The sequence below is a fragment of the Hemiscyllium ocellatum genome, chromosome 4 (assembly GCF_020745735.1).
Source record: "Hemiscyllium ocellatum isolate sHemOce1 chromosome 4, sHemOce1.pat.X.cur, whole genome shotgun sequence".
NCBI classification, from domain to species: Eukaryota; Metazoa; Chordata; class Chondrichthyes; order Orectolobiformes; family Hemiscylliidae; genus Hemiscyllium; species Hemiscyllium ocellatum.
The window spans coordinates 36517604-36529912 of NC_083404.1; the positions used below are offsets into that span (position 1 = coordinate 36517604).

The 12309-nt window shown below is 39.5% G+C and overlaps 1 protein-coding gene across 1 annotated transcript in view; it reads left to right on the forward strand.

Annotated features, from left to right (window-relative positions):
- The window catches only part of LOC132815177 (regulator of G-protein signaling 22-like), a 145131-nt gene that overhangs the window by 85448 nt on the left and 47374 nt on the right, over positions 1-12309 (forward strand). The window contains exons 14-15 of the mRNA XM_060823991.1: positions 3063-3257; positions 9050-9160. Of these exons, the coding sequence (XP_060679974.1) occupies positions 3063-3257; positions 9050-9160 (306 nt within the window). The remainder of the gene's footprint in view (positions 1-3062; positions 3258-9049; positions 9161-12309) is intronic.

Consider the following 12309-nt stretch of genomic DNA (forward strand, 5'->3'; position numbering starts at 1 on the left):
CCTGACCCTCTGTGATCTCCAACATTTTATGTCTTCTGTAATGTATCTGATTTACCTTTGACACCGTCAAGTTTGAAAAGCTCAACTATTTCTGCCTCACTTGTGCCAAATTTAAATTTATTTCCAACTTTGCTGCCACTGCTTCTAAATATAACTTTATTAACAATTGGAAGACATTTAAAGTCGATCCTTTGTGGAAAGCTTTCGCAATCAACGCTGACATTTTAAACTTTTGTATGCAATTTATACTTTACAGAAATCAGTGGGTCCCTTTTGTTTTTAACACACATCATACTCTCCACAGAATTAAACCTTTTATGGCAAACTGCCTTCGGCTGTTCCCAGATTACAATCAGTTACTTCTGTTTTAATTTCCCAGGGGCTAATTTCTAATCTAGTTCTTTCACGGTGAAGGATGTTCTTGCTAAAGCAAGTCACACCTTCCAGTCTCTGTTAAGTCCTCACAAACTCAGTCATTTCAATCTGAGTTTAAGTTCCACCCATTTTTTAATGTTGTGCGCAATGGAGTCAGTATTTTCTCTTGTTCAGGTACGTTAGAGTTAGCTGTCTCTAATACTTGTACTGTGATACTCAGATAACTGCAGACTACAAAGAAAAACTGTCTTTCTGTGATAAGAGAGAATTACTGCAGATGCAGGAATCAGAACTCAAAACAAGAAATGCTGGAGATCACAGCAGGTCAGGCAGCATTCATGGAGAGAAATCAAACTAACATTTTTGAGTCTAGATGACTTTTCATCAGAGCTGAAGTGAAGTGTGGAGGGGGCAGCATCTGACTTACCATCTATGCTTCCTCCCTTGCCCTTTCCCATCACTCACAACAGCATGAGTGGGTCCCCCTTGTCCTCACTTTCACCCACCAGCCTCCGCATTCAAAGGATCATTCTCTGCCATTTCAGACAACTCCATCAGAATACCAACACCAAACACATCTTCCCCTCACTCCGCTTGTTCTTTCCTGGGCACATTAGTCCATTCCTCGACTACCAACAGCAACCCCATGTCTGTGCACCGTCCCCTGTAACCGCAGAAGGTGCTACACCAGTCCCTTCACCTCCAAGGGCCTAAACAGGCATTGTGAAGCAGCAGTGTGGTGCTGGAAAAGCACAGAGGGTCAGGTAGCATCTGAGGAGCAAGAAAATCTACGTTTTGGGCAAAAGCCCCCTTGAATGAAGGGCTTTTGCCCGAAACATAGATTTTCCTGCTCCTCGGATGCTGCCTGACCTGCTGTGCTTTGCCAGCATCACACTCTCAACTCGAATCTCCAGCATCTGCAGTCCTTATTGTCACCATTGTAAAGCAGCATTTCACATGTACCTCCTCCAATCTTGCGTATTATATTTGCTGCACCAAATGTGGCTTATGGTACTTTGAAGAAACCAAATGCAGACTGGATGACTGCTTTGCGGAACACATTCGATCTTTGTGCAAGCATGACCCCAACCTTCCTGTAGCCAGCCATTTTAACACAGTGTCCTGCTTGCATGTCCAATTGTATTGCCTGGGCATGCTGCAGTGCTTCAGTGAATCTCAGCACCAACTGGAGGATCAACTTCTCATCTTCAAACTAGACACTTTACCACCTTCTAGACTTAATATTGAGTTGAGCATCTTCAAACTGGTGAACCCATTCCTTCCCTTTCTTTTAGCTTTGCTTGTTACATTCTCTAACACCCTCTCTTCTCTCCCTTCCACCTACCACAGATGGACTGTCAATTCTTTTCAGTCTGGCAGTTAGATACATCATTATTCTACCATTCTCACATTCCAATCACTTAATGCGAACTAGGTCAAAAATCTCAACTAATTAACATCATGGTCAAGATTAAGGTGGTGCTGGAAAAGCACAACAGGTCAGGCAGCATCTGCAGTACCCACCTCCGCCTAATCAACATCATATCCCTGCCCCCTGCCCCATTATTGCATAAATGCTGTCACCTCCATACTTCACGTCAGCTCTGATGAAAAGTCATCTCGACTCAAAGCATTATCTTGCTCTCTCTCCAGGGATGTGTCTGACCTGCTGTGATCACCAGCACTTTTTGTTTTAAGTCCCTGTGATAAGGATTTGCAAGGAAACCTGTCATTTGATCTCACAAATGGTTTCTTCTGCCTTCGTCATATCAGCGTGAAACACATTTTATATCAATAAAGATGTAATTAGCTATCTTTGCTCCCAACTGCCTTTCATCTTAGAATAAATAAAAAGTTTGTAGCACTACTGCTTATAATCCCAATACCAACAACACCTTTATGGGACTTGGAAGACTTGGTCGATTTATTGTAGACTCGGAGACAACATCCATTGTCTACAAGCATGATTTTTTTTTGACTTTGAATGATCAATCATTTATTCGTAGAACAGGTCATGTGCACACCCCTTCAATTGTCCTAAATATAAAGCTACAGTTCCAAAGTCTGAAAGATTTATGAACCTCACAACTGTAATAAATAAATACTGAAAACTCTTAGTAATCCTGATTTTCCACACTGACTATACTTGCCCATCGAAAGTGTGAACTGACACCTGAAGCAAAGGCAGCTGGAGATACATATATCAACCCCACAGGGCACAGGAAGTATTCTGAAGTTTCTAAATGTCCAAGGATGGCAAGCACCAGGTCATGGTTGCTTTAATAGATGTGACCTACTTGGCTTTAATCTTGAATAGACTTCTTGTTAATTTTATTTCCATGTAACAGATTGTTGAAACAGAAATGCTATTTTATAATGACTATCATAAAACCTACCATATCTCACAACAAATTAAGATTGTTGTATTCTGTATTGTTTAAGCAGAGGGTGAACAGCTGTTAATCCAGATTAGATAGCGCATAAATTTCTTTAGTTACTGACCTGCCTTTTTTTATCCTGCAATCCAGGAATTGGATTGCAGGAATTTAGAATACCAGAATCGTTACAGTGCATTAGGAGGCCATTCAGCCTATTACATCTGAAAAGCACTTTTCAAAAATAGTTTTAAGATACCACTAAAACCCGTTCATAAACTGACTTTTCCACAATTTGTCCACTTGTTTCAGTTCATTTTTGCTAAATACATTGTTGACAAATCTCCAGAAGATGTGGAAATTGGTGTAGAAAACAAGAAAATAATCTATCAAGAGCTGGAGCCACCTTTTGAAGAACTGTTCGATGATGTGGAGTTATATGTTCTCATCTTGCTACTGGTACCTTGGATGCACATGATTGAAATGGATATGTCGAAATTCAGAAAGGTACGGTTGGTATATCCAAATACCTCTTTTTCAATGAGCTTCAAAATCGACTATTTAATATTTTTATGATGATGCTACGGCTTTAAGAGGTGTATTTTGTCCTGGCTCTTCTGAAGAGACGTTTTGAGGCATAGATATTGAGCTGTTTCTTCCAAGCCAATAAAGTAAGCAACTTGTGAGGCCTTGTATTATTTTAAAAATTAGAGCAATAGCAGCACGAATGGGTGGAGTCAGGCTGCCACAGAACATGGGTTTTAGTTTAACTTTCAGAGTTGTTTGATTTTTGAAATTGGCTGTGAAAGCTATCTCTCTCTCTCTCTCTCTCTCTCTCTCTCTCTCTCAGAGCTACAACTAAAGGTTTGGTGTGATGATACTGTGGCTTTAAGAGATGTCTATGTCCTCCACCTGTTCTTATTTACTCTCAACCACTTGAGCAAACATAGTTTCTGATCATTGAACTTCAACTTCCTTATCTTCACTCCTTGATTTCTACTCCTGTTTCAACCTATAGCTCTGTGATCTTGTTATCATCCATTCAGAAAAAGTCCCAAAATATACTTCCTGTAACACCTCAGTTGCCTGATTTTCCACTGGCTTTTCAACCACAGTTGGCATCATGCTCACCAGTGATCCAGCAGTATCATTACCAAGGATAAACTATCTTTCTGAGAATTTCTCTGTTACTCCTAGCACCACTTCATCATTTTTCACCGGACTCTCCAATCTCACTTCATATAATGGAACACTGTTCTTCTCACCATGAATTCCACATATCACCACTTTTTCTGGCAATATTCCTTCTGAATTACAGAACTCCTCATATCTCACCATCAAAGATTGACTTACTCCCGTATCTCTTACAATCTTAATTTCATTTCATACTCCTCCTGGCATACATGAGTAAACCTTACCCACGCAAGAAAATTCTTTGAAGAGATTTGACACTGTCTTCTCAACCACACTCTTTTATAGCTTTCCTTTACCACTTCAGCAAAGTTCACTGGCTTTTGCTGTTTTCATACATCAGTTTCCCAGTACTTTTTAAAACTAACAACACTGCAACTTCATGTGGCTTACTTTATTACAGTGAAAACACCTGAGCTTTTTTACTGCTCTTTTCCCCTCTTGAGCTTCCTTTTTACCCTTTGGTAAACTATCTTTGTTATCTTCAATGCAATCTCCTTTTCCCTAACCAGTTGAGTATTTCGCTTTTCCCCAATTTCTAATGTTGAAAGCCAAACTTTGATTTATGAACCAACTCTTAATCATCTGCTATTTCCACTGCTAACTTTATAGTCCTAACATTTTTTTCTTTAATGGGATGAGGATGTCACAGGCTAGGTGAGATGGAAATTAAGAATCAATCACATTGCTGTGGTTCTGGAGTCACATGTAGGCTAGACCAGGTAAGGATGGTAATTTCCTTTCCTAAAGGACATTAGTGAACCAGGTGAACACTAATGATTTTCCTACAATTGACAATGGATTTATGGTCACAATCAGATTCTTAATTCCAGATTTTTATTGAATTCAAATTCTGTCATCTGCCCTGGTAAGATTTGAACCCAGGTGCCCAGAATATTACTGGGGTCTCTGGATTAATAGTCTAGCAATAATACCAGAAGGCTATCTTTGCTCTTCCACATGAGTTCTTGTGGATGTGAATTTTTGAACATCTCCAAAATAATTGCTGTCTAAGAGCATCAAATATTTGATCTATTTTTAGTGCCCTTATCCATCTATCAGTAACTTTGTTTGATCTTTTCAAACTCTTTGTACGTTTGACCAAGTTCTCTTCTTCGAATCCTAAAAAATTGTCTATCAGCTTCTGGCTCTGACTCATATGCACTTAAGACGGCACTTTGCATCTCATCATACCCCCAAGATACCTCTTTTGATAGTGATGCAAATACTCACTAGCTCTACCTATCAACTTTGTTTGGATCAACAATATCCACATGGTCACCGGCCATTTCATTTGTTCAGCTTCTTTCTGAAATGAAATGAAGAAGGCTTCTACATCTTTCTTGCTGAACTTAGACCATGCTTGGACATGTTTAAACAGATCCTCACTTTGGCTATGATGGGGTTGCTCACCTTCACTGTTCTCATCATCACCTTTCACCTCTACGTCCACCATTTAAAGGCTGCTTTGAGTTTTCAGTTCCATCCTCCAAAGTTCAAAAACTCTCTTTCTTCCTTTCTTCTGCTAGGTAGCATTTTTCTTACCTTTCCTCTGTTTTTAGTTGTAATTCAAAATGTTTCATTATCTTTTCTCTTTCATTTTGTTGTGCTCGCTTATTCTTTCTTTCTCTTTTTCCCTTGCCATTGCATTTAATTCAAGCTGCTTCATTTGTAATTGAATTTTAGCAATTTCCAATTATTCTGATTACAGTATTGGCAATTGAGAGTTATTGCTGTAATTATTTCCCCTTTCATCACAGACACAGGCAACTCCGGCTTCAACTTGTTTGCCAATTCTGAAAGCTTTGCCTTGCTCGCTTTCTGTAAAACACCCAAAATGACTTGCCCCGTCCCCCTTCAGAAACTCCTAGCAACAGAAAGAGCCATTATTACATAAGGCATGCCCTGTTTAAACCAATTAAATGCAACACACAAAATGAGAAACATCAGTACTGACCACTCACTGCTTTTGAGTCCAATAACCTTAACCAAATCCGGAATTAGAGATGTTGATCCTGACAAAAAGCCCAAATTTGTTAGGGCCCAGACCAAATCCTCTCAAAATATAGTCCAGAAGATAGTCTAGATCCTAACTTTTTTTACTTTACAGGTAAGTGTAAGGCCTTGCATTCCAGATGTAATTCAATTGGTCAAACTACTTGACATTAAGCAAACTAAAATGCAGACAAAATATGAAGAAAAGAAAAGAATTGGCTAAACTGTAACTCTATTGAAATGCTTAACAAAATAGTAGATACATTAACTACTACTAATTAATTGTTCCAATGTAGCAACATCCCATAAACACACCCTTGGCAAAGGCAAGGTCAGTAAAACAGATTATCTCACATGCAATTCTAGCAGCAGAAAGACAAACCCAATTTTAACAGAGTGAGAAAGAAGAGCCTGCACATCCAGCTTCAAGACCGCAGATCTTGCTACTGAAAGCTAAACTAAAATTCTGATTCTGCAGGAGCTTGACCCCACCCATTCAGGCAACTTCTATTGTTCCAACTCTTTAAAAAAGAAATCCCAAGGCCTCACAAGCCTTTTACTTTATTGGCTTTGGAGCAGACAGCTTGGCACCACTGTCTCAACTCCCATCATCAAAAGGAGCCAGGACAAAATACACCCCTTAAAGTCATATTTATAGTGTCATAGAGTCAGAGAGATGTACCATCATGCTTGGGATCTCTATCTGCTGTCAAAATTGCATGTGAGACAATCTGTTTTATTGACTTTGCCTTTGCCAAGGGTGTGTTTTTTGGGATGTTACTATATTGGAACAATTGCTAGTTAAATAATCTATTATTTAAGTTTAAATTTTCCAATAGAAGTTAAAGTTGTACCAATTCCTCTTTCCTTTGTATTTTAACTATAGGGTGAGAATAAGGTATGTTTTGCCTAAAGCTGAGCAGTGAAACCAACTGAATTAGATCTGGAACACAACCTTATACTCATCTTTAAATAAGATAAAAGTTAGACCATAAGACATAGAAGTGGAAGTAAGGCCATTCGGCCCATCAAGTCCACTCCGCCATTCAATCATGGCTGATGAGCATTTCAGAGCCACTTACCCGCACTCTCCCCATAGCCCTAAAATCCTTGTGAGATTAAGGATTTATCAATCTCTACCTTGAAGGCATTTAACACCTGGCCTCCACTACGCTCCGTGGTAATGAATTCCGTAGGCCCACCACTCTCTGGCTGAAGAAATGTTTCCTCATTTCCACTTTAAATTGACCCCCTCTAATTCTAAGGCTGTGCCCTGGGGTCCTAGTATCCCCGCCTGACAGAAACAAATTCCCAGCGTCCATCCTTTTGAGCCATGCATTATCTTGTAAGTTTCTATTAGATTTCCCCCAACCTTCTAAACTCTAATGAATAAAATCCGAGGATCCTCAGCTGTTTATTATGTTAGGCTTACCATTCCAGGCATCGTCCATATGAATCTCCACTGGACACACTCCAGTGCCAGTATTTCCTTCCTGAGTTGTGAAGCCCAAAATATTCTAAATGGGGCCTAACCAGAGCTTTATAAAGCCTCTGTAGCACATTGCTGCTTTTACATTCCAATCCTCTTGAGATAAATTACAATATTGCATTTGCCTTCCTAACCACGGACTCAACCTGCAAGTCCACCTTTAGAGAATCCTGTACTAGCATCCCAGATCCCTTTGTACTTTTGCTTTAGGAATTTTCTCACCATTTAGAAAATAGTCTGTCCCTGTATTCTTTTGTCCAAAGTGTAAAACCTTGCATTTGCTCGCATTGAATTTCATCAGCCATTTCTTGGACCACTCTTTTAAACTGTCAAAATCTTTCAGCAGTCTCCCCACCTCCTCAGAACTACCTGCCTGTCTGCTTAACTTCATAACATCGGCGAACTTCACCCGAATGCCCCCAGTCCCTCCATCCAGATCATTAATATATAAAGTGAACAGCTGCGGCCCCAACACTGAATCCTGCTGGACACCACTTGTCACTTGCTGCCATTCCAATAAAGAACTTTTTATCCCAATTCTCTGCCTTCTCTCTCAGCCAATCCTCAATCCATACCAGTAGCTTACCTTGAACACCATAGGCCTTACTCAGCAGCTTCCCTTGAGGCACCTTATCAAAGGCCTTTTGGGAGTCTAGATAGATAACATCCACTGGATTTCCCTGGTCTCACCTACTTGTTAGGGTTCAGGCTATCTCCTTCAAATAGAATATTCTTTAGTGTCATGTGTGTTCAACATAAAATACAGTGAAAAGTGTGTGCCATCGCCATACATAAATGCCATTCACATGAACTTAAAATAAAAATATTAAAATTAAAGAGAGTCCAACTTTTCCTTTTCTGTTGTTATTTCATGCCGCTGAGAGTGTCCCGCTCTGGGTTTCCCAGCCTTAGTATGTTTACATGGGATTTGATCTGGTACATAACATTTTGTGTAGTATTGCACTTATATATTTTCCTACTTTCTTTTTTAAACTGTATTTCTGTGAACTACTTTCCTGAATGATGGGATAGACATGCAATCTATTAAGAATTAACTAGTCTCTAATTGCTAGATCAGCAGATGAATGTGTGTGGTTCAGTATTTTCTTAGCAGCCCACTATTTATTGGCATATTCAAAGAGCCACAGTGTTTGTCATATAGGGTCCTAAATAGAGGAATGCTGAAAAAGAAGCCACTGACCACAGTATTCCAATCCCCGAAAAAGTTTTAAATACAAATATCTTGAAACTTTTTTTGAGTTAAGGCTGATGTTTTGCAATCATGGTGCAGAGTACAGAAATTTATCATTCAAGCAGCACATTTCTCTTGCACTATTTTCACTCTTGTTAAGCTAATTTTGCCTTTATTTTAACTTTAACTGCTTAACAACTGCCTAAAAATTTTGCGTGAAAGAATGGCAGTTGGGTACATTGAACATTTGTGTCTAAGAGACATTATTCAAAAAATATATACGAGTGATCCTGGTGCATAATTTCTCTCCTGTCTTCCTCTGTAGGACTGTATTTTGCTTTAAGTAAAAAATGTGCTATGACTGGACTTTGTTCCACCAGTACTACTGTCATTGTTGTTCACTGACACTTTTTGAATATTTTTTATTTCTAGGTGGAGTTGATAAAGGAGACCCGACACTTGGATTCAATATACTACAAGAAACTTGAGAAACTACAGAAAAGCTTGTTTCCTAATGAAGTAATTAATTCTGTTCTTCCAAAAGTAAAAGTTAGATTCCTCTACTAATGCACAAAATTGAAGAAATAATTATTTGCTATTCTCTTTTACTTAATCCAAGCTCACTGCATTGAGTTGTTTTAATGATGCTAGCCCATTCATAAAATTATCTGTTTTGAATTTACATGTAATTTTAACTAGCAGTTTAAGAGTGACCAACAGTTTAGGACTTTTTCTCAGACTGTCCTGTGGATGTTAGTTTTGCATTCTGCATAATGGGCCCTGACCTTCCAAGACACCATTTGTCCCAGAATTCTTTTGCCTGTATGCTGTGTTTTTTTTATTCATTCATGGGATGAGAGTGATACTGGCTAAGCCAGCATTTACTGCCCATCCTTAATGGGCAGTTAAGAGTTAACTGTGTTGCTATGGATTTGGTGTCACATGTAGGCCAGACCAAGTAAGGATAGTAGTTTCCTTCCCTAAAAGATATTAGTGAACCAGATGGGTTTTTTTCCCAATATTCAACAATGGATTCATGGTCAAAAGTAGACTCTCAATTCCAGGTTTTTTTTAAATTGAATTCAAATTCCACCATCTGCCATGGCAGAATTCAACCCTGGACCCTCAAAACATTATCTGAAACTTTGGATTAACAGTCCACAATAATATAACTAGGCCTAATATAATGGCCTGAGTTCCCATTATCGTATTATATTTTGCCTCCCACCATCCCCATCCCCACGTCATCTCCGACTTCTATGATTTCATCAGCAAATTTACCCCTCCTCCATAATGTATTCTTATTTTTTTTTCCTTCCCAGAGTTAGTCGCCATGGTTTTTAATTGAGTTTTCTAAATTATGCTGATGATGCCAGTTGATGGTGACGACTGGACAGGTCAGATCCCAGACTGAAACTTGGCTTGATAAACCAAGTTTGTTCTCTTAACTGTGGAGGTTAGTTCTAGAATGCTTTCATCCAAGGCTGCCAGTGAACTATTAAAACAAAAAATAAACTAGAAGTACACGCACTGGACAAGACGAGAGATCGGAAAGATTTCATGCAGACAACAGGAAAGGATTTACTTTCATATTATTGCTTTAATCCAAACAATATATTCACAAATACTGACACCTCAGGAAGAATTACCACTATCTCCATCCTACAGCTGTTTGGTCAGACTGGGACAGCTGCATCCAGATTTCTTCCACAAATTTCTGTGTAGTCCCTAGATGTGTTTTCCTTTACCTGGTCTCTCTCTTTACGAAGCCTGAAACAAAATGCAAACTAAACTCATTAATACTTCAAACTTCAGAATAAATATGTTTCCTAAACTCAGTTGTCCAGCTGTCTTACCTAGAGTCATAGAGTCATAGAGATGTACAGCATGGAAACAGACCCTTTGGTCCAACCCGTCCATGCCAACCAGATATCCCAACACAATCTAGTCCCACCTGCCAGCACCCGGCCCATATCCCACCAAACCCTTCCTATTCACATACCCATCTAAATGCCTCTTAAATGTTACAATTGTACCAGCCTCCACCACATCCTCTGGCAGCTCATTCCATACACGTACCACCCTCTGCATGAAAAAGTTGCCCCTTAGGTCTCTTTTATATGTTTCCCCTCTCATCCTAAACCTATGCCCTCTAGTTTTGGACTCCCCGACACCAGGGAAAAGACTTTGCCTATTTACCCTATCCATTCCCTTCATAATTTTGTAAACCTCTATAAGGTCACCCCTCAGCCCTCCAATGCTCCAGGGAAAACAGCCCCTGCCTGTTCAGCCTTTCCCCATAGCTCAAATCCTCCAACCCTGGCAACATCCTTGTAAATCTTTTCTGAAGCCTTTCAAGTTTCACAACATCTTTCCGATAGGAAGGAGACCAGAATTGCACGCAATGTTCCAACAGTGGCCTAACCAATGTCCTGTACATCCACAACATGACCTCCCAACTCCTGTACTCAATACTCTGACCAAGAAAGGAAAGCATACCGAACGCCTTCTTCACTATCCAATCTGCGACTCCACTTTCAAGGAGCTATGAACCTGCACTCCAAGGTCTGTTTGTTCAGCAACACTTCCTAGGACTTTACCATTAAGTGTATGAGTCCTGCTAAGATTTGCTTTCCCAAAATGCAGGGCCTTGCATTTATCTGAATTAAACTCCATCTAACACTTCTCAGCCCATTAGCCCATCTGGTCCAGATCCTGTTTTAATCTGAGGTAACCCTCTTTGCTGTCCACTACACCTCCAATTTTGGTGCCATCTGCAAACTTACTAACTGTACCTCTTAAGCTCACATTCAAATCATTTATGTAAATGACAAACAGTAGAGGACCCAGCACCTCTTTCTCCTGGCATACCCATGTATTTATTGTCTGATTTATTTTTCTGGATTACTCTGTTTCCCTGTAATTCTGAACCCCTTGGTGCACTCTTCTCCCTCTGTCTTTTGTGAAAAGTGATTAGGTGAACGGAGATCCTGAATCAAACATTTCATAACGAATATGCAGCAGCTTTTTTAAAAGAGCCCAGTTTTCAACTTCTTTTATGAAATCGCATACATAATGTGCATCAAAAACCATTGCAACTAACAACATTTCTTCCAATTGATTTTTGTAGTTGTTATTTCAGTATGTGAATTCACCCATAGATGTAGATAGGTTCATATTGTTTGTAGATGACATCCTACATTTTTTTTATGGTAATCGCGCAAAATTGACGGAGGTGGATACCAACCACTTGGATTAAGCATTCTGTGAAAAAGTTAATTAGAATAGTATCCAAATAGGGGCAAGCAAAGTTTTACTTGGCTCTCACCAAGAAAGTGCAGTCCGCTACTGAATCATAGTATCATAGAATGTTTGCAGCGGATAGGGAGGCTATTGGCTCCATCGCATCTGTGCTGATTCGCAGAAAGAGCAATTTAACTTTTGCTACTCCCTCACTGTTTTCCAATAATTCATTTGTCTCCTGCATATTCTAATTGAACCTGCCTCCACCGCACTTTCAGGGATTGTAACCACTCGCTAGGTCAAAAGGTTTTTCCTTCTGTCAGCAAGTCAAGAGGGAACCAAAGGAATCTCCTTTCTCCCTCATTTATCACGAACCTTTCATGTTTCAGAGTGTGTGTTGATAAATTAATTGGCCTTAACTGCTTGACCATCCTTTAAGACTGTGTTGA